Here is a 23,822-nt window from a genome sequence, read left to right as displayed (position 1 = left end):
ACCGTACACTCGAGACACGATATATCGATATTTGCAAAAGTACCGAAGCGAACAATCACTTTGTTGGAAACTATATGAATAGACAGCGTCTGTGAATGCATTGAGAATGTAGCTTAACTAAATGCTGTCGGTTGTTTTGTTACAGTTTATATAGAAACTTCAGAAGCGTAATCGCGACTGTAAAGCTATAATAATTTTTGACCCCAGTTGTTTGTGAATTGGGGATTCTGTACATATATACGGGGCCACTTAACTTGGCAATTTTGAGACGTTTGCTACTGTCAAAACCGCCGCAGCACCGCTGACACGATAACTCGTCACACAGAAAATGCGACCATCTCCTACGTGAAACAGCACCGACAGAACGTTCGGGCTATCTTCTACTTTCAAGGTTTTATGCACAATACACGAAAAAGGCTCGCTTGACTGCAAAAAATCTTGTCATAAGCAAGAATCAAAATCAAGTTTTCTTCAACGATCACAAGTTCAAGAAACAAAGCTTTCTTTCCTGAGGCCTTGAAGCTCAAGAAAAAGAAGCAGTGGCAATTTCTATGGACCAATACAAGGTTCCATAATTGGAAGAAAAAATATTACCAGCGCTCTCTACCAGATAAAAAAACAAGTCGACTTGCGCGTTATCCTGTAATACCAGGTTTTAACGCAAAAAAAGCAAAAGCCAAAACGGCACTAGAACTTCTAAATCCCTCTGAATTCAGTAACCAGCTGAGCATTTATGTTACTTCTCATTATTGAATGTAAACAGAAAGAGCAAGAGACACTACGTGGAATTTTTAGCCATTTTCACCACACTGAACCACACATTTCACTTGATTGCTTCGTTGAAAACTTGGTAACCCGAAAACGCGTGTAAACGTTACACCGTACCTGGCAATCATGTCGAGCTTGCGTGTCGGCCACCTTTAATGTTCCAGTATGACAAGTATTGAAATCATGTATGCTGGTGTAGTGAAGACGTGACACATAAAAATTAGAGACGACACTGCATTTAGGTCCGCACGGTGCGATGTACTTATTTATCAACGTGGCGCATCTGATGAAGAATCCTAAAACTTTGCGCCTCACAAGAACAAACGCACGTTACTAGGCGTGATCTACCGGTCATCGCAGAACAAAAAGACGAATGAGTTTCTGCTGGAGCTGGAAAATTGCTCGAAAAAAAAAGTAACTTCACTACTGCGATCGTTTTCTTGGACGACCTCAATTAACCTTGACATTAAATAAAGCGAGTTTTCCAACTGCAATTACACAGATATACTAACCAGGTGCGTATTAGGCAATTATTTACATCACCAACACGCTTTACTCATTCAAGACAGAGCACACTAGCTCACATAATCATAAGCACACCTGGCACCATGTTTTTAAGTAGCACTTTATCATCTGATATTAAAGACCACCTTCTTGTTTGAGCATCAGCGCAATCCAGCAGTAATGCAAAGCCTTTACAGACCCATATTTTATACAAATACTACATTGTATTTGATGCTTCAATGAAAAAAACTTGCACAAGGTTTACACAGCTGTGACCACCAACAATATATACGAACAATTCGGTTCACGAAACTAAAGCAAAAGCCACACAGCGTTACTTTAGATAAGTATAAGGCATATAAGAAAAGGCTGGAAAATTTAAGTCAAATTTCTAAGCAGAGTTGTTCGGGCCCAGCAAGCGCAGGGGGACGTCAGAGCAACAAGGAAATTTCTAAATACTGAACCAAACACGTGCATTGGCAATAGCCTACGTGGTATCTCTGTGAATGGCACAATAGCAAGTGACGCTTGTTTAATGGCTCTAATCTTAAATAGTTACTTCGCAAGTCTTACTTCTATTGTGAGCACAGCCGAGACAAATAACCAACAATTAGACTCCACATTGAAATCTAGTAGCCCTAATTCTTCCTTTTTTCAGCCTGCCACCCACAAGAGGTCCCTAAGGTAATGCCCTTCCAGAAAACACTTCATCATCTAGTTTAGACACTTTCTGCCGCCTTACCAAAACATTGCCCGATAAGCATTTGTGACCACTTGTGACATATTAATAATTACATAATCTTTTCAGGCACCCTTACGAAGCACCTTAAAATTTCAAAGGTTTTTAAAAAATAGTAATAAGATGAATATGTTCAATAAACGCCCGACGTGTATATTGTCTCCGTTCTCCGAAACTTTTTGACACGGTGCAGTTGCCTCCTTTAGACATGTTATCTGCCACACACGAGATTTATGCGAAAATTCAATTTTAGTGTACAAAAGCAAGTTGACAGAGGCCACACTACTGAACTTCGCTGAAGAAAGAGACATCGAAAAAATAATAACTATGGCTGTTTTATTGGATAATTTTCATATAATTTTCACAACGTAATACTAAGGAAACTTGAGGAATATGGTATTCGTGGCAAATTCTTGAGCTTCATTAGTGCATAATTGAGAAACCATCAACAGTAGTGGTCAATATTACGGCGTCTTCACGGCTCATAAACTACAAAGGAAAACTCCAAGCAGCCATGGCTGGCCCTTTCCTTTTTCTGAGATATATTAATGATGTACCCGGCTGGCTCCGAGAATATTGCATTTTATACGCTGACGGCACCAATATTTCCTTAAGATCCGAAAAGGTTACCAAGCTTTACAAATGAACTGATATTGTTCTGTGAAAACTATCGAGCTGGTTTGAATCCAATTGCCTTCGAGCAAACATAGATAAAAGTAACTACATAACCTTCGCCGCGAAAAACACCCAATTAAAGAGCGCAAAATTCTCAAACTTCAACAGTTGTTCATTGCAAGGGGCTTATGAGACAGACCTTTTAGGAGTTTACCTTGACAGCCAACTGCAGTGACATAAATATATTTATACAATACTGAAATAGAAACAGCATCATTCAAATCACCTGGCGTATATTTATCTGAAACTATGACATGGGACTGCGATGCAGATTACTTAGCAAGCTATCTTGAGCTATATGTGCAATGTGTCGCCATCGTAATTATCTCCCTAGTTTCATTAATATGTTTAATATAACACAATTTTCTTATTTAGTACAATATGGAATTCACGTCTGGAGAAACACTTCAGCTGAAAACATGCATAAATTGACAGTATTGCAAAACTGACAAACATTGTGCAACGCAACATATCTCTGTCACACAGCTCATTTGTTTTCGAACATTTGGGTTCTGAAGATTGAATCCTTATTCAGCTATATGCTTTGGCGCTTACATAGTCTTGAAAAATTAAAAACTACGTCATTTTAACAAAACTCACCTTTACAGCAGCATATTCCCGTTTGAAGGCACATTAGCCACAACCTTGGAAAGTCAAGAGGAGCAAAACTCGCCACAGCCATCAAATGTGAAAGTATTGTCACGTGGTCGTGACGACAAAGAACACAGTAACAGTACTGTGAAAGGCAAAATTAGCTTTTATTGGGCGAACCTCTGCCCACAAAACAGGCTACACTTAAACTACAACGAGATCAGCGAACGCAGTCCCGAAAATCTGATCAATGGATCAAGCCGGTCGGCTTTTACACATCAATCGTCGAATGTTCCAGACTAATCGCTGGGACCCGCGCGCCTTCCATAAAGTTCTACATTATTCGCGTCGCGCACACATGCAATCAGATTACGCAAGTTTCGGTCACAGACGGTCGATGGAACTATCGATAACATTCCTGAAACTACCCACACATGCAAGCGCGTCCTGCGCTGTGCGATAACATTTCTTAGGTGTCGCCCGATAAAGACAAGTCCACACGTCAATACCACCCTCATAAAAAGCATCGACCCGATGCTGCAAACAAAAGTAATAAAGAAGCACTCGTAGCAAAGAAAAAAAAATAAGGAAGTTCGCCAGCGTGCGTAAAAGGGCTTCAGACGCACTACGTGGACCACTACAGATCGTGCCCGGCGCCGCTGTGACTGCGAAATGCCGTCTGGCACGACCTCAGAGTGCAGTTCGCCAACACGTCGGATGATCTTGTAGGGTCCGAAATAACATCGCAATAGTTTCTCACTGAGTCCTCGTCGACGTATTTGGGTCCAAACACAAACATGGTCTCCGGGCTGGTACTCGACGAAGCGTCGTCGGAGATTGTAGTGTCGGCAGTTGGTACTCTGCTGGTTCTTGATCCGCAGGCGGGCGAGCTCTCGGGCTTCTTCGACGCGCTGGAGATAGCTAGCGACGTCAAGATTCTCCTCCTCAGTGACGTGCCGCAGCATGGCGTCGAGCGTCGTCGTCGGGTTCCTGCCGCAAACCAACTTGAACGGCGTGATCTGTGATGTTTCTTGCACCGCCGTGTTGTAAGCGAATGTTACGTACGGCAGGACGGCATCCCAGGTCTTGTGTTGGACGTCGAGGTACATTGCTAGCATGTCGGCGAGGGTCTTATTTAGCCGCTCCGTAAGATCATTCGTCTATGGGTGGTAGGCAGTTGTCCTCCTGTGCCTTGTCTGACTATACTGAAGAATGGTTTGAGTGAGCTCTGCTGTAAAGGCCGTTCCTGTGTCGGTGATGAGGACTTCTGGGGCGCCATGTCACAGGAGAATGCTTTCGACAAAACATTTTGCCACTTCGGCTGCGCTGCCTTTCGGCAGAGCTTTAGTTTCAGCGAAGAGGGTGAGGTAGTCCGTCACCACGATGATCCACTTATTTTCGGACGTTGACGTCGGAAACGGTCCCAACAAGTCCATCCCGATCTGCTGAAAAGGTCCGCAAAGAGGCTTGATCGGCTGTAGTAATCCGGCTGGCCTTGCGGGTGGTGTCTTGCATCGCTGACAGTCTCGGCATGTCTTGACGTAACGGGCAACGTCGGCGGTTAGGCGCGGCCCGTAATACCTTTCTTGTACCCTCGATAGCGTCCGGAAATAGCCGAAGTGCCCGGCGGTTGGATCGTCATGTAGGGCGTGCAACACTTCTGGACGCAGCCCTGAGGGAACAACAAGAAGGTTGTTGGCGCGGACTGGTTAGAAATTCTTTACGAATAGGTTGTTTTGAAGCGAGAACAAAGACAATCCTCGCCTAAATGCCCTAGGGACAGCGTCGATGTGCGCTTCCAAATACTCGACACGATTTTTCAGCTCCCGGTCTGCTCGTTGCTGTTCAGCGAAGTCTTCCGCGCTTATCATTCCAAGGAAGGCGTCGTCATTCTCGTCATCTTGCGGCGGCAGGTCCATGGCGGTGCGTGATAGGCAATCGGCATCGGAGTGTTTTCGTCCGGACTTGTAAGTTACAGTGATGTCGTATTCTTGAAGTTTGAGGCTCCACCGCGCAAGTCGTCCTGATGAATCCTTTATATTCGCTAGCCAATACAACGCGTGATGGACGCTGACGACTTTGAATGGCCTGCCATAAAGATAAGGGCGAAATTTAGCTGTAGCCCAAACGATGGCGAGGCATTCCTTTTCGGTCGTAAAATAGTTACCTTCCGCTTTTGACAGCGACCGGATAGCGTGAGCTATCACCTATTCGGCTCCGTTTCTCCTCTGGACTAGAACGGCACCAAGGCCTAGGCTACTGGCGTCAGTATGGATTTCTGTATCGGCGTACTCGTCGAAGCGCGCAATTACCGGCGGCGACTGCATGCGTCGTTTGAGTTCTTCAAATGCGTCAGCCTGCGGCATTTCCCACTTAAACTCAACATCACATTTAGTTAGACGTGTCAACGGCTCAGCGATGCGTGAAAAGTCCTTGACAAAGCGCCTGTAGTAGGCACACATGCCAAGGAATCTACGCACTGCCCTCTTGTCGATGGGTTGCGGGAACTGTGCGATGGCAGGTGTTTTTTGCGGGTCTGTACGGACATCAGACTTGTTGATTACGTGGCCTAGGAACAGAAGCTCATCGTAAGCGAAGCGGCATTTTTCCGGCTTCAGAGTCACGACCACCAGATGTCACGACTACGTGACATCTGGTGGAGGTGCTTTGCGTTCATGTACCGGACGCCCCCACAAAGCCGTGACCCAAGCCCGCACGCGGAAGACAACACCAACGTCGCTAAGAATCATCGAAGTAGCCGCAGGCTGCAAGGACTGCCCCGGAGCACGGACTTTTGCCTGAGACGACCAGGAAGATTGCCACCAAGTCCACCCCAATGGTAGCCCCAGCGTCCCCCGTCGTGCTGCAGCAGCCCAGGGAGCCTCCGACGTTCCGCGGTACAACGTTCGAGGACCCGGAAAGGTGGCTTGAGACGTATGAGAGAGTAGCTACATTTAACAACTGGAGCAGCAACGACAAACTGGGACAAGTCTTCTTCGCATTGGAAGAAGTGGCCAGGACGTGGTTCGAGAACCGAGAAGCCACCTTAACGACCTCCGAACTGTTCCGAATCGGCTTCCTGCAGACATTCGCAAGCGTTGTGCGATAAGAGCGAGCGCTAGCTCTACTGCAGACCAGAGCACAGCTGCCGAAAGAGACGACCGCGGTCTTCACGGAGGAAATGAGCCGTCTGTTCCGCCACGCCGACCCAGAAATGTCCGAGGAGGAGAAAGTCCGCCTATTGATGCGTGGTGTAAAGGAGGGACTTTTCGCCGGAATGGTAAGAAGGCCACCGAAGACGGTCGACGAGTTTCTTCGCGAGGCGACAAGCATCGAGAAGACACTGGAAAGGCGGAACCGGCAATTCGACCGCCGCACCAAGTCAACAAACTATGCCGGTGTTCAATCATTGGCCACCAACGACCTGCGCGAGACTATCAGGGCAGTCGCACGAGAGGAGCTTCAGAAAATCTTCCCTTCATCACAACCCCAAGTGGCCTCAATCTCCTCAATCGTCAAAGAAGTCCAGCAATCGCTTGGACTTCCCGAGGTGCAACCACAATCATCGCAGCCCCAGCCAAAAGCGATGACCTACCCCGCCTTCGACCTATGTCCCCCTCCACGACCGCACCAGGGCACTGTAACGCCGCAATTCCGTCGACCACCGCCGCCGCCACCAGCACGCCCACCCGTCGCTCATCGCAGCTACCCGAGGAAGACAGACGTTTGGCGCGCTCCTGACCACCGCCCGCTCATCCCACTGCGGAGAAGCGGTTCACATCTACTGCCGATGCCCATAACGGCAAATGGGACTCCGAGGGGTCGCGAGGGCGAACGACCTCGCGATATCGCCGACTGCCTCGCCACCAATCAGTGGAGCCCTCGATGACCATCCCGTTTGCCGTCATCGGGCCGCTAGCAGTCGCCACAGTGCCGACCATGCACTGGCCCAGCCCGGGGCCGGTCCGTCAGCCCATATACGGAAAAGTAAAAGCAGCAACCGCTGGAGGGGCGGTTGCTGTTCGTCGAACTGACGAAAATCCTCCGTCGCCGACGAAGACGCCGTAAAGACAATCGCGACGACATAACGACGACACACCACCGTCCCGACGAAGTCTGGCAGCAAAGAGCACGCTGATGAAAGACGACCTGACGACGCGACGTTCCAGCCACAGGTCAATGCGACGCAGCCGTGATCCGACGCTAAGACCTAACTGTAACGCAAGAAAAAGAACCACCGAACTCGACGTCTTTCTCGACGGCCACGCAGTCACCGCCTTAGTTGACACAGGGGCCGATTACACCGTCATCACTGGATAATTCGCCGCCCAGTTGAAGAAAGTTTAAACTGCATGGGAAGGTCCTCAAATTCGAACCACTGGAGGACACCTCATTACGTCGACTGGAATCTGCACGGCAAGAATTACCGTTCATTACCGGACTTACCCCGCACCTCCATCAGATGTCACGTGGTCGTGACGTCAAAGAACACAGTAACAATACTGTGAAAGGCAAAACTAGCTTTTATTGGGCAAACCTGTGCCCACAAAACAGGCTACACTTAAACCACAACGAGAGCGGCGAACACAGTCGGCGATCGTCGAAAATCGCTGGGACCCGCGCGCCTTCCACAAAGTTCTACATTATTTGCTTCGCGCACACATGCAATCAGATTACGCAAGTTTCGGTCACATACGCTGGATTGAACCATTAACATTCCAAAAACGTCCCACACATGCAAGTGCGTCCTGCGCTGTGCGATAACATTTGTTAGGCGGTGAAACGTGTCACCCGATAAAGACAAGTACACGTGTCAGTATTCTCTACAGCCAATTTTAAACTAAATCTACAGAGAAAATAGCTTCAGCGTATCTGCTCTACATTAAAAAAACTACGTGAAATGTTTTTACGATGAGTTCTGCTGCCGGTGACAAGTCCAGTTCCCTTTCGTTTCATCACTATCATACCCCTTTCACAGAGCTGTCAAATCTTTCCACGATCACTTGTTTATGTAATCTGATTGTGATTGGTGTGTCTTTCACCATAATTTTTTTCTTTTTATTGCGACAGTAAACATATGGACACTACAGGCGCATTTCTGCCGTCGCAGTGAGGTTTTGTATCAAGTCCAAGAGCCATAAAATCGTCGCCGCGCGCCCTATCTACTATCTGTGCGAGTGGAAACGTGCGAGGGTGAGCCAGCGATCGCGGCTCAATCTCGTACACTTAAGCGTGGGAAGCAGAGAGGAAGCGCGCCGTCTTCCGTCGCACGCAAGGCCTTGGGAGGAGGGTAGTGCAGGAAGCGTATATATTCTACTCCGGGCGGCCAGGGCGGCCGCGCGCGCCCGCTTGGGCTGCTGTATCTTGAAAGCCATCTGCCCATCTGCGAAGGGGGAAGAGTCCGCCGCACGCTGTGTTTCGGCGGCTTAGTTCGCGTTGATGCGAGACGCAGCACGAAGGTCAGTTCGCTCGCTGCTGCTGCCGCCACGCTTCCGCACTCCAGCGTTTTGACAGCGAGTTCCCGCGGTCATCGAGTGAGTTTTTGTGTTCATGTTTGCTTGCGTGCCTCTGACACCATGCTTGTCAATTTAGTTTGTGTGCCCATATTTACAAGCTTATATGGCCCACAAAGCTATTATAGGCGCTTCGTATATATATCGACTAATTTGCTATTGCAATCTATGTTCCGCCTTTCGGGAGAAACAGCGACTTCTTTTCCCATTTTCTTAACAGTGTTAGGTAAAACGCATGCTTTCTATCCACCGCTACGAAGCTGCCCTGTGTATGAGGTGGCCAGGTTCCCTTCAAGCTACAAGCTGTATCTTCTTTCGCCTGGTTATTCTCACAGCTTTGTTGCAGAATAAATTCAGTTAAATTCAATGAGCACGTCCGCGAAAATACATTTACTACCTCATAGGCGCCAACGTGCATACGCAATGCCTCATGACCTCGAGCGTACCTGAATCTTGGAAGAACGCTAACATAATCCTAATCCATAAGAAAGGGGACGCCAAAGACTTGAAAAACTATAGAGCGATCAGCTTACTGTCAGTTGCCTACAAAGTATTTACTAAGGTACTCGCAAATAGAATCAGGAACACCTTAGACTTCTGTCAAGCAAAGGACCAGGCAGGATTCCGTAAAGGCGACTCAACAATAGACCATATTCACACTATCAATCAAGTGAAACAGAAATGTGTGGAATATATCCCCATCATGAGACGGAAATAATCAGAAGAATAAGAATGGGCTGGGGTGCATTTGGGAGGCATTCTCTGATCATGAACAGCAGGTTGCCATTATCCCTCAAGAGGAAAGTGTATAATAGCTCTGTCTTACCATTGCTCACCTACGGGGCAGAAACCTGGACGTTTACGACAAGGGTTCTAAAATTGAGGACGGCGCAACGAGCTATGGAAAGAAGACTGATGGGCATAACGGTAAGGGATAAGAAAAGAGCAGATTGGGTGAGGGAACAAACGCGAGTTAAGGACATCTTAGTTGAAACCAAGAAAAAGTAATGGCCATGGGCACGACATGTAATGAGGAGGGAAGATAACCGATGGTCATTAAGGGTTACGGACTGGATTCCAAGGGAAGGGAAGCGTAGCAGGGGATGGCAGAAAGTTAGGTGGGCGGGGCTCGTAGTTTACTGCATCATTGATGGCTCTTAAATCATACTTTCGCTTTATTTCTCCGAATTCTAGCAATAGGAGGACACGCGCATTAGAAGCACTAGCATCGGCTGGCTGATCCGTATTTTCTTGCTTGAACATTGTTTTAAATGTCCACTGTAAATGCAATACACAATATATATAAATATACACACAAGACAAAGTTTATTATATTTTTGAAGTAGATGGAGCAGGCCACTTAAACATTATTTATAAAGGTATGGATAGCTTATGCCTAGAGAATGAATATGTTGCCTGTCCGTTCACCACGTTTCCAATTGCTTGGCGTGCTTTTTTGATCATGAAAAAAAACACTGTAGACTTCAGTGACCCCTTCAGCAGAGTTTTTTATCAATGGCATGTGAAATGCACGGGAATATAGTGTGTATCGGTATGCTTTTTTTTTCAGTAAGCAATGCTAACGACTCATGAAAAAAAAACATTTCTAATTACTTAAAACATCTGTTAGGGATGGAAACATCGTCACTTGCATACAATGTCATAAATATATGCAGGGTGTCCAAATTAACAATCATGCACCAAGATGCGTTACTTGAAGAAAACCTAGTGCCCATTGTTTGCAGTACAGTGGAGTAGCTGTCAATAACTTTTTCCTTACTGATTGAATTAGGTAGTTATAATTACCTAACTCGAGAAGTTCTATACTTATTATCAAACTGTCAATGAGGCATTTGTAGACACAGCCAAGGGTCATCTAACTTGCGGTATCTTCAGCAACGTACTAATTGCACACTAATTTTTCCCGACTGACAAATAAATCCCGCGAAATATGGAGAATACCAGGTGACTGCGCTCCCAGCTGCAGCATAAAGCAGCGCCCTCGAACAGGCTCCCTTTGAGTTATCCAGAACGAAATAAAGGAAATAAAACATACATCGTGATCGAGCTAGTGCCTTATCTGCCGCGCCCCGGTTGAAGTAACACGTCGCGTTTGGTGTTAGTTGGAAACAAGCTGTGATAGCTGTGTCTTAGCATAGATGAAGTGCACTGGTGTTCTTTTTTGTTCTTTTTTTGTCACAAGACCTATCACCACAAAAGTGAATACACAACGCCAGTGCAGAGGTTTAAAGGTGCGTTTCGTTTCGTCCCAGTCGTGGCCATGTCTTTCTCTAATGAGCAGAAGGTAAAAATGATCCTCGCCTTGGGAGCTGAAAATGACAACAGGAGGGAGGCTGCAAATATATATAACTCATTGAAGTGTGGCGGTAGACCAAACGCGTCGACTACTATCACACATGATGAAAACCAGAGAAAAACCGGCAGTTTCAAGAAACAGTGGCGCAGGATTCCATATTTGAGTCCTAGCCTACGCCCGTAAGTTCTGGCATTTATGGCCTCAAACCCTCGTGCTAACGTGCGGGACGCGGCCGCCCAGGTACCAATTTCCAAGTCATCAGTTTGGAGGACTCTAAATTACGCCCTTTCACCCGTACCACCTTAACTAGTACCAATGCTGGGAAGATAGGGACCTGTAGAATCGTCTAGATTTCTCGAATTGGGTCCTCACAGAAGCCGACGAGTCATTGGACTTTTTGAGCAACATCATGTGCACAGATGAAGCAAATTATCACAGAAACGCCCAGATAACTTTGCATAATGCACACTACTGTAATGACTACAATGCACACTGGGTAAAGTATAATCCGCACCAGTACTAGCGGTCGTTCAATGCATGGTTCCGAATTTGCGACGGTGCTCTAATCGGTCCCATCATATTCGATCACGCACTGACTGGACAGCGTTACGTGAACGAAATTAGTTTCTCAGCGAAGTCGTGCTATCACATCTTCCACTTCCGTGGCAACAGCAAGATTGGCCAACCGCACGCAGCAGCAGCAGAGCGCGAAGCTAGCTGGATGAGACTTTTCATGTGCAATAGATTGGCAGTCACGGTCCTGTAATTTGTCCGGCTAGGTCACCTGACCTCTCTCCACTCGATTTCTTTCTTTCGGGTTATGTGAAAGATCGCGCTTACATGATCGAGACGGACGTCAGATAATCTCAAGACAAGGATAACGGATGTTTGCCGTTGAATTCCGGCGTCGGTCATCAAGAAAGCCACTTAAGGTGTAATAAAACGGACACAGTATACTGCGTAGCTGCAGAAGGAGGCCTACTCGAACGCGTCCTCTAGGCAGCAACTGGTGTTTAACGGCGCTTACGCATTCGTAGATAATAAGGGTAAACTGCAAATCTGATTTTTTTTTTTGCAGACATCTTGATTGCCTATTCGACTCATTTAGAAGCGGTACATTTACTTACTTGAAGGCATCGGTTTTGCCTATTCTCTACATGTTGGTCGCTTCCCGGACTGTTTATTTCGCTTTTATTTTTTGACACGAACTTGTTTTTGCAGCACGTATACATTTTCATGAAAAATGAAACGATCACTTCAATCTGGATTTGGTCCGAAGCAAGTTTCTGGCGCGAAATATAGCTTCGCGCGCACTCTTTTGGTGCGGTGCGAGCAAAGTCAGGATTTTGAAATATTTTATGCCTATTACATTGCTTTTGCGCACCGCTTTGGCCGCGTTATCAAGGGGCTTTTGTTATCGATGTGATCAGCTGGCCTTTAGAGACGGATAATAAGTGTGACACAGAAATGATAGGAAGGAGTAGCTGCGAAGCCGCGAAACCTGATGTTGCTGCTCCTTCAATACTATTATCAAGGTGATACGCTGTCTTTTCAGTTTTGAGATAGGCAATGCAGTTGCTTTCATTCACCTTATTTGAGGGCGCTGCTTTATGATGCGGGTGTAAGTGCAGTCATGTGGTATTTTCCATATTTCGTAAGGTTTCTTTGCCAGTCGAGAAATACCTGTACATAATTTTAATACGTCGCTGAAAACACCGCAGTTATATGTCATCTTGGGTGCCTACAAATGAGTCATTGACACTTTGAAAATGAGAATAGTACTTCTCGAGTTAAATGAATAATTACAATTACCGAATTGAATCTCAGTAACGACAGTATTACTGGCGGCTACTCCTCTGTACTGCGAACAATTTGGACTAGGTTTTCTCCGTGTAAAGTTACTGCTTTATATTTAAGTTTTGGTGCATGAAAGTTGGGGAACACTGAACAATTCACTCAGTAAGCGAAATGAGGCTACGCCGGATTCACTCGAAATCAGAATACAACACTCATGCGCAGCAGAGCCTATACTCGGACTCACAGAAAAAGAAAAAAAAAGAGAGAGTGAGGCTGCATTTTCGCCAGAAATTCGAAGCAGTACTAGTGATAGCCAAGTATGCAACAATTAGACGAAGGAAGGTTACACCACCGAGAGCTCTCAGCCTCTGAAATTGTACTGTCTCCTACTATGAGTCCTGTACATACCCATATAACGCCGTCACTTCAGCGCTCAATTCGTCGAGGCCACAGGAAGCTTCTTAAGTGCAAGAAAAATATATATATATATGTGGGGTTTGGAAACCTAATGGGGCCCCAGACCGCCCCCCCCCCCTTTTAGAAAAATTAAACCTCTCCGCCTATGGACTACCTATAAGCAAATTCAAATACATTTTAAACTGCGTCTTCTCCTCATATTACGTACACTTCTGACCATCGACATTAACTTCATACATTTGTATATTACGTAGGCAGTTACAATTTACGGACTCACATGCCCCACCACCTTGTTGCACATTACTGTTGCAAAAAATACTGTGCTTCGAGCTATGCTCTGCTTGAAAAGTATGGACTTTAATAGATTCGCTTACCTCTCATGCTTAACATGCTACTCGTAAAAGATGGCATCCATTATGAAGTTCCCGTTTTACAAAAATATTGTGCAAGGTTAACTTTTGCCCTTAAAGATTACTTATCTGGATATTGCACACCCACTACGACCAATAACGGAGAAGAAGCTAGTCGTGTCAAACGGCCGTACTAATTATGGCTCATTTTTTCTCTTCGTGTAGGGCAGCACAGTTGTGGAATAAATTGACCTAACATGACAACAGCAACTTATACCTTACAAAACTAAAATTCATTCTTTCATGCTTACATCTTTTAACCAATAAGAACCAACAGATTTCTACTTTTGCAAACATTCTCGGTTTTTATTATATTCATTCTCTTATTGAGTTTATACAAACGCATATATTCTAGGGACCCCTTTTAAAACTTCTTCGAGAGTAAAGGGGTCCCACCTTTATACAATACCCAAGGTGTAGATACCTTTGTGAAATATGAAACTTGTGTATTAAAAAATAATGTATTCGTCAAATTTTTCGCGACTCACTGAGCAGGCACTTTCCGCTATAAGCTAGATAGCTGTAGACAAGGCCTCTGTGGTCCCTAGACCTGCATTTTAACAAAGTGTTCAAGTTTGAAATGCAGACCAAGTTCGGGCAATTGTTGCCGACAGTCACAACGTAGGTGAAGCAGGCATATACGACAAAGTGCCTCTAACGTTCTGACTGATGCAGCCGCTGCCTGCCAGCTTGGCTCATCCCAGTTCAGCACGCCCTTTCAGAAATGCAGATCTTTTCACGGGATTTGAGAAAACTGAAACAGCGGAAGGTTGCGCAGGCAAGCAAATCTAATCTGTCATGGTTTTGAAGGCAGAGCTAGTAGAACTAAAGGGCGAAATAAATTTTCAGTTTTCAGCACAGCGTGCATGTTTCATCCCTAAAATTTTCGCATGTCCTTAAATTTAGCGACAATTTCTAATCGCGAAATTTGTGCAAATAAAGGACGCGTTAAATGCCTGCCTCGCCTAGACGCCTGCCTCGGCGTGTAGAACTCCTACTGCACGCTGGCTTCTCAAATTTCGTTTCAGTAACGCGGTGCAGTCTTCAGGCCCTTGGCCGGTGGAAATTGTAAAAGCCCAGAATACATGACCCCGGGACAAAACCTATTTAATGTGCAGTAGTTGCAGCTTTATTTACTTACTGTGTTATTTTATTGACAGTATACGATTGTCAGGAAGTTGCAGACGAAAGCTGCCATGAACATTTACTTTACTAGAGCTTTAGTACCACCAGATACACTTAAAAGACATTGATTTTTTTAAACATGCGGGGTTTTACCAATTCATTACTTTTTGAATAAATAAAAGCGAAACAGGAAGTTTGACGAACTACTCTGCGCTACTCGGATTTAAAAGGAGAGAACTCGCAAATCTTTGCGAACAAATCGCCTAATGTCGGTTGTTTAGGTGCAGTCTCCTAGTGCCTGCAAGTTGCGTATTGCGGTAGGGCATCATCAGCATCATCAGTGCCTGAGCCAACTCCGCTCCTCCATTGAACAGGAAAATAAATTCAATTCAAGGTACTCCCAAAGTAACAGAGAAGGATTGGCGCGCATGATGAGCAACGAAGACGTTCCATAAATCCTTTCCTATAGCCTCACACACGACTCACAGGGAAAGGAGAAAGACACCAGGCATTGAAAAGTAAACAAATAATGTCGCGTACATTCGTTCATAATCTCACTTGTGTAGAAATTTACCTGCTTCGCCTTGCTGCTGGGGAGTTAGGATTGTATTTCACGATCTTATTGTTACCCGACATTTCGGGGTGGCTGTGCGACCCGGGTTATAATGTTTTGGGCAGAAACACGGGGAAAACAAGCTTAGTAGGCACGCACCCGACGTGAGGATAGAAACTGCGCAGTTTTTGCATACATAAGTTGTTGACTGCTGCATGGACCATTGCATATTGCCCTGAAAAGTACACCTTTATCACATATGTGAACATATGTTCAGGCGACTTCCTTAAATTGTAGCCAACAATTCTTGTTGCTGCGCCCGAGACATCGGCATCATTGCTGACACAAGTGGGCGTGCGGGGAGCGATTACTCTTGACCACTTCTTCGCTACTGTAGGGGTATACCGTCAACTGTTCCCGCTAATAAAAGCGCATTACTCTCAATAAAGAAAAAAAAAACACCTACACTCATCGCAGTTTGCTGACAGTTCGTTTCTGCGTTAACGAGTTCAGCGTCCATGCTGCCGACGTGACGCGTAACTGTCTTGGACCATCGGTACACGGCCTTTCCTGTACAGGTAGGCTGAAGAACTTCAATAAAACTTGGTGCTGGGCTAGTTGGTGAGACGTTCTTTAAAACTGATGGTAGCGCTAAAAAGGAACGGACAAAAAGGTCGTGTCGTCTTTTCTTCGTGTGTCCGTTCCTTTTTAGCGCTACCATCAGTTTTAAAGAAGGCTGAAGAAGCACACGAAAGAAATGGCGGAGAGTGCGATACTTCATGCCGGGCAAGCAGTGCGTTGCACCGACTGGCCTCTGCATTAATAAAATGCTGAGGTAGCTCGTCCGCTGATGCAGATGTGCAGCGGTGGGTAGAAGTAGAACACCCGCCTCGCGTGCAAGAGGTCCGTGGTTCCAATCCCGGTGCCGGCAATTTTCCACCGGATTAAAAAAAATCCGCGTGTTGATAAAATTGCATAAAACGGCCTGGAGTGTGGCCTGAGCCGGTGACCAGAACCGGTAACGCAGTCCCTCACCAGAGCAGGATTGGCCACCCTGGTGCAGTACCTGGCCACAACCTCCTATATGAACAACACAATCAAACCCCGGCCCTCAGTCCCCAGCAGCTGCGAAACAACTGACCACGGCGGCGGTCAGACCTGCGACGCTGCAGAGGGTGCTAAGAATCACTGGCTCCGGACAGGCCGCCATTGGAATATGAACCTGGCAACGTTAAACGCTAGTACGTTATCTAGTGAGGCGAGTCTAGCAGTGCTATTGGAGGAATTAGAGGGCAGTAAATGGGATATAATAGGGCTCAGTGAAGTTAGGAGGCCAAAAGAAGCATATACAGTGCTAAAAAGCCGGCACGTCTTGTGGTACCGGGGCTTTGCAGAGAGAAGAGAACTAGGTGTCGGATTCCTGATTAATAAGAATATAGCTGGTAACATACAGGAATTCTTTAGCATTAACAAGAGGGTGGCAGGTCTTGTTGTGAAACTTAATAAGAGGTACAAGATCAAGATTGTACAGGTATACGCCCCTACATCCAGTCATGATGACCAGGAAGTCGAAAGCTTCTATGAAGACGTGGAATCGGCGATGGGTAGAGTGAAAACTAAATACACTATACTAATGGGTGCCTTTAATGCCAAGGTAGGCAAAGAGCAGGCTGGAGACAAGGCAGTGGGGGAATATGGCATAGGCACTAGGAATATCAGGGGGGGAGTTATTAGTAGAGTTTGCGGAACAGAATAATATGAGGATAATGAATACCTTCTTCCGCAAGCGGGATAGCCGAAAGTGGACGTGGAGGGGCCCGAACAGCGAGACTAGAAATGAAATACACTTCATACTCTGCGCTAACCCTGGCATCATACAAGATATTTATGTGCTCGGCAAGGTACGCTGCAGTGACCACAGGATGCTAAGAACTCGAATTAGCCTAGACCTGAGAAGGGAACGGAAGAAACTGGTACATAAGAAGCCGATCAGTGAGTTAGCGGTAAGAGGGAAAATAGAGGAATTCCAGATAAAGCTACAGTACAGGTATTCGGCTTTAACTCAGGAAGAGGACCTTAGTGTTGGAGAAATGAACGACAATCTTGTGGACATCATTAAGGAGTGTGCAATGGAAGTCGGTGGTAACTCCGTTAGGCAGGATACCAGTAAACCAGCGCAGGAGACGAAAGATCTGATCAAGAAACGCCAATGTATGAAAGCCTCTAACCCTACAGCTAGAATAGAACTGGCAGAACTTTCGAAGTTAATCAACAAGCATAAGACAGCTGACATAAGGAAGTATAATATGGATAGAATTGAACATACTCTCAGGAACGGAGGAAGCCTAAAAACAGTGAAGAAGAAACTAGGAATTGGCAAGAATCAGATGTATGCATTAAGAGACAAAGCCGGCAATATCATTACTCATATGGATGAGATAGTACAAGTGGCTGAGGAGTTATATAGAGATTTATACAGTACCAGTGGCACCCACGACGACAATGGAAGAGAAAATAGTCTAGAGGAATTCGAAATCCCACAGGTAACGCCGGAAGAAGTAAAGAAAGCCTTGGGAGATATGCAAAGGGAGAAGGCAGCTGGGGAGGATCAGGTAACAGCAGATTTGTTGAAGGATGGTGGGCAGATTGTACTAGAGAAACTGGCCACCCTGTATACGCAATGCCTCATAACGTCGAGCGTACCGGAATCTTGGAAAAACGCTAACATAATCCTAATCCATAAGAAAGGGGACGCCAAAGACTTGAAAAATTATAGACCGATCAGCTTTTGTCCGTTGACTACAAACTATTGACTAAGGTAGTCGCAAATAGAATCAGGAACACCTTAGACTTCTGTCAAGCAAAGGACCAGGCAGGATTCCGTAAAGGCTACTCAACAATAGATCATATTCACACTATCAATCAGGTGATAGAGAAATGTGCGGAATATAACCAACCCTTATATATAGCTTTCATTGATTACGAGAAAGCATTTGATTCTGTCGAAACCTCAGCAGTCATGGAGGCATTACGGAATCAGGCTGTAGACGAGCCGTATGTAAAAATACTGAGACATATCTATAGCGGCTCCACAGCCACCCTAGTCCTCCATGAAGAAAGCAACAAAATCCCAATAAAGAAAGGCGTCAGGCAGGGAGATACGATCTCTCCAATGCTATTCACAGCCTGTTTACAGGAGGTATTCTGAGACCTGGATTGGGAAGAAATGGGGACAAAAGTTAATGGAGAATACCTTAGTAACTTCCGCGATTCGCTGATGATATTGCCTTGCTTAGTAACTCAGGGGACCAACTGCAATGCACGCTCACCGACCTGGAGAGGCAAAGCAGAAGAGTGGGTCTAAAAATTAATCTGCAGAAAACTAAAGTAATGTTTAACAGTCTCGGAAGAGAACAGCAGTTTACAATAGGCAGCGAGGCACTGGAAGTCGTCAGGGAATACATCTACTTAGGGAAGGTAGTGACTGCGGATCCGGATCATGAGACAGAAATAATCAGAAGAATAAGAATGGGCTGGGGTGCGTTTGGCAGGCATTCTCAGATCATTAACAGCAGGTTGCCATTATCCCTCAAGAGAAAAGTGTTTAATAGCTGTCTCTTACCAGTACTCACCTACGCGGCAGAAACCTGGAGGCTTACGAAAAGGGTTCTACTCAAATTGAGGACGACGCAACGAGCTATGGAAAGAAGTATGATAGGTGTAACGTTAAGGGATAAGAAAAGAGCAGGTTGGGTGAGGGAACAAACGCGAGTTAATGACATCTTAGTTGAAATCAAGAAAAAGAAATGGGCATGGGCAGGCAGGACATGTAATGAGGAGGGAAGATAACCGATGGTCATTAAGGGTTACGGACTGGATTCCAAGGGAAGGGTAGCGTAGCAGGGGACGGCAGAAAGTTAGGGGGGCGGATGAGATTAAGAAGTTTGCAGGGATGGCATGGCCACAATTAGTACATGACCGGGGTTGTTGGAGAAATATGGGAGAGGCCTTTGCCCTGCAGTGGGCGTAACCAGGCTGATGATGAGCTCGTCGGCTGCAATGGAAAATATGCAAGCCCGACTGCCCACTATGCAGAAGCCCGCAGCAAGCGTCTGTGCGCGATCAAGCTATTTTGAGCACGAAGGAAGATCGCCCGGCACTAGTGGTTGGCAGAGCGGCAAACGTGATGCGCCTCGCAAGCACGTCCCGCAGCATGATTAATGGCATGGTTGCGCATGCGCTTCGTTGGCATCCGCGTATCTGCCTCGTTTCTGATTTGCAAGGCTGCAAATTCTTTAGCAATAAATTAACTGCCCTCTTATTTCGAAGCCCACTGCAACATTCCTGAACGAAACCTAGAAATTTTGCACGTTACAATACTATTTCCCCAAAAATCAAATAATTTCCCTCTCAATCTCGCATAATTTCTGTCACGGGACGGCGAAATATCTACGGGATAAGAGATGCGAATAAAGGAGTCTTCAATAGGAAACCTTCATTTCCTTTGGCTCTATTTGGCTTCATTCACTATTAGTTTAATTCGTTATTGATGACGGCAAATCTAAACACTCGTTTCGATTGATTAGTCTTCCTGATTACAAATAGGAAGCCTGTTGACGGTGACCTTTCGATACATTGAGGTACGATGAGTAGGCTCCCCTTGCTGTGCTCTTACCCGCTGCTTGTACTTTACTGAAAGTATTTATCAGCGTCAATTCAAACACGAAGCTCGGATACTTTGTTGCTGTTTTTTTCATTTCACCTGCATTAGTAGCAACGTGTTAATTCCTATGCCAAAACGTACATTTGGGAAGGTTTCACGCGCCGATACAGGCGATATACTGAATACACCTCCCACGCAATTAAAGCCGAGTGGGTGTTCTGATAATGTTTTTAGACTGCGTTTTGGTTTGTGCTTACCGTACGTGTCACTCGTCCACCACGGGAAGCATGCTTGCTGGCCAAAATGGAGAAAGCTACTTTGTTCTAACACTTAAAATAAATTATTGAAGAATATGGATGGAGGGACATCTATTAATCGCACGTGTAATACGAGGTCTTTTGGTAAGTCGTCTACAAGCAACGGTGAAGTTGTCATGTTGTGGTCTTTTTTTGTTATGAATTTCATGACAATCACAATTTGTTTCTTTATACTAAATACACGGGAATTTCAGCACAAGTTTCTAAGGTTTCTACTCACACGCGTGACCGTACAGGCGTGTGCAGTGATATTGTTTAATTACTACAGTTTTTCGATAATCTACAAAACCTACTACAGTATCGTCACTGTAAAGAAATACGTACCAGAGCAAATGCTTTTTCTTGTGAGAAACAAAAGCATCAGTGTGTGCGAGCTTCCGTAAAATGGAGATCAAGACTGCGATTCTGTTCATGATTGGCTTCTCAAGTGCTTCTCAAGTGCTTCTCAAGTTACTCGTGTATATCAAATGTCGAAGGCGCAAGTCTCACAGTGTACTATGCGGGAGCAAACGGTGCATGCAGCGACCGCATACCGCGGCTTACTCACTTGGTCCCATGGTGTCGGGCGCGTAGTGCCAGGGAAATGTGTACTTCTTCTGAATTCTCAGCATGCTCTTGTACAGGAACCACGCGTCGTGGGCCACGTAGAGATCTTCGTTGTCACCGACGACTTTAACCAATGCCGAACATGCTGGTACCAGGCTCAGAGAGTGCAAATCTGCAGTGCGCCTCAGGGTTGGCTCAAGATCCAAGAAATCTCCCACGAGGCTGAAGAATCTGGAAAATGGTAACGGCCTCTTTTCACCGTTGCGTTTAAATTCAGTGCGTTCGAATACACTTTCGGTTCACGAAAACGAATAAAAGGTCCACTTACAATTATCACAGTTGATAGTTAGGTAAACAAAAGTTGCTAATATGCAACCGTCACTAGGGCACTCAATTTAAGTAGTACGGTGTGAATACCAGCAGCTTGCAATTACGTTCATATTTTTTTTACTAAACGCATGTAGGAGCGCAATGAAATAATGCACTTATCGACTGTTCAACATCTTTTCCCGCTACATTCAATACACTGAGGTCTATAGACCATAAGCGTCAAATCAAGGATTGTTGTTGTTTTTTTTTTTCACTGAAGAAAAGACGGTAGCTGTATTGGTGGAAGAGCTTACAAAGCTCTGGTGACATTTGTAGTCTCCCGCGACGCGTCAAGCGGGACCTCCTCGAAGGCGTCGCTCAAACCACGAAGTTGCCGCATTTGGAGGTGTACCTGCCGAATGAGAAGATGAAAGAACGCCATCGTGTTAATCTCACAAAAATAAATGCCACGTGCACTTCAATACCACGTGATCTCAATGCGAAAGGCTGAATTCAGAGGTTGAGTTAAACTTTCACATAACTTTGACTCAAGTTGCAAGGTTGGTAAGTAAGATTACGCATTTTCAATGACCAAGCGAAGTGGCTATAAAAGCCATTCAAACGGAGTCACGATGAACTTTGTTGAAATGCATATTTGATGCATGTTTGCAGAAATGTATGTGCTGTGCCAGCATAGACAAAATTTGAGGATCCGTTAGGATCTCGTACTTTGTAGGAATCGGGGGAGCTCCAGAATTCCAATAAAAGCCAGAGCTCCTGTCGCATCGCTTGACGTGAGTAATGACGGTGCGGTCGAGAATCTGAAATTGATCATTGCAGAAAATCCTACCGATAAAACCTCGTAAATTTCATATCGAATGAGCGGACCTGCCCAATCAAGTTTAGAGGCTATTATCATCTGCATTCCTCAAGCGTGACTACCTGATTAGAGGTAGAGAAGGTACAGCTTTCGTATATATAAAAATTGCATGCTAAATGCATGCTCTGCCTTGTCGCACAAACTCCAACGAGCATGCTCCTAACTCCAACTCCAACGCAAACTCCAACTCCAAGCAAACTCCAACTCCAGCGAGCTCCAACTCCAACTCTGCGATTGCGATTTTATTTTGTAGGCTTCTTCATTTCTCTACTGGTTTCCACCCGACGACGCACCCTCAACAACTCGAGGCTCTGTATTCATAATTTCTACGGCCTCAATGTGAACAGCCTACTTTTCGTCGGTCAACAAGTGTGAACCTATAAAGCACAGATGGGCTGCCATCGGTTTTTCAGCACTTCAATACAATGAAATATGTCGTATGAAAGTCGCCTTGGGCTTATGGGTAGCGAAACGGACCGTCCAGGGACCAAACGCTACTTTTAAATAAAATTGTACTAAAAACATAAACACCAACGAACTGGGTTCATGACTTTTAATCCTACGCTTTCCTGTCATTCCCGGTTCCTTCACCTGAACTATACTTGAGTAGGTGCCGCAGCTGTAATGTATCTGGCCCTGACGCAGCTTTTCTGGAACCTGAATTTCTTAAGATTGTGTCGGTAAGCGGAGAGCAAAACTGCCAAATACGGAACTACTGTCCCTGCGATAGCATGAATGGACCTCGAATCGAATCGAGGCAGAAATGCAGAACGATGTTCGTGCTGCTTGTCTAAACTAAGAAGCCTCCGCAGATGCACCGTAAAAACGATATAATTTTGCACTGGATTAGACAAACATGATTGCTGCTTTTGTGAATGAAGTTTCAAGTCTTCCTAAAAAGACTAATTCCAGTCTAAGGCGTACATAGCAGTTTATTGGTGAAGTCGTTTAGTAGGTGCCTAAAACTACTCTCTCCAAGCTTCACATAAGGCTTACACAACATAATTCCAATGGTAGTAACATAGCCTCAGCAGCATCCAAGCACCTTATTGCTGTTCTTTACAGTACGCATGGCATTTAACACAAATAAAGATGTCTTAGTTTCCCTTTATTTTAACTTACGGGCGTCCGCTTTTCCTAAAATTATACGAAGTGCCTACCAGGTTCCAGTACGGGTCGACGGCTCGCAGACGCCTCTCGTTCCGGCTCGAGTAGTCGAGGTTCTTCTGGAGGAAATCGTACACCTTAGTGCAGAACTCGGTCTGGTTGTCGCAGTAGTGGGCGAACATGTTCTCCCACTGAGCCTCCATGAGACTGCGCGTCAGGTACGCCTCCAGGGCACCGGCTGCGTAAGCCTGGACTTCGTCCGGGACGTTCGGGCTCGACTCCACCTCCAGGTAGGCCCAGCTGAGAAAATCAACCGACGATGTAGCTACAGCAACAGTGAACGCTCGATCTACTACAGACCTGAGAAAAAAAACATGCTCACTATCTCCTGGAATCGCACGTTTAAAGGCATACTGATGAGGGTAACGAAAAAGAGCAGCACAATAAAGCACGGAAATGCTGACAAAGAAACTACAGACGCATGCGCAGCTTGTAGTTATTCCCGAGGACAGCGCCTTTGTTTGTAGCGGTTTACATTAACCCCTATCCCATTTTGTTTCGGCACTTTCCCGCTTTATGTCGGCGACAAAA

At 45.7% G+C, this 23,822-nt stretch overlaps 1 protein-coding gene across 1 annotated transcript in view; it reads right to left on the bottom strand.

Moving 5' to 3' along the window:
• The window catches only part of LOC135899470 (putative phospholipase B-like 2), an 80,707-nt gene that overhangs the window by 44,774 nt on the left and 12,111 nt on the right, over positions 1-23,822 (bottom strand). Inside the window, exons 3-5 of the mRNA XM_065428743.2 lie at positions 23,285-23,531; positions 21,559-21,656; positions 20,937-21,166 (exon numbers count right to left, since the gene is read on the bottom strand). Coding sequence (XP_065284815.1) covers positions 20,937-21,166; positions 21,559-21,656; positions 23,285-23,531 — 575 coding nt within the window. The remainder of the gene's footprint in view (positions 1-20,936; positions 21,167-21,558; positions 21,657-23,284; positions 23,532-23,822) is intronic.

The sequence above is a fragment of the Dermacentor albipictus genome, chromosome 6 (genome assembly GCF_038994185.2).
Source record: "Dermacentor albipictus isolate Rhodes 1998 colony chromosome 6, USDA_Dalb.pri_finalv2, whole genome shotgun sequence".
Lineage (NCBI taxonomy): Eukaryota > Metazoa > Arthropoda > Arachnida > Ixodida > Ixodidae > Dermacentor > Dermacentor albipictus.
The sequence above is the reverse complement of the archived record's forward strand: the minus strand, read 5'-3'. Positions and strand labels throughout refer to the sequence as shown.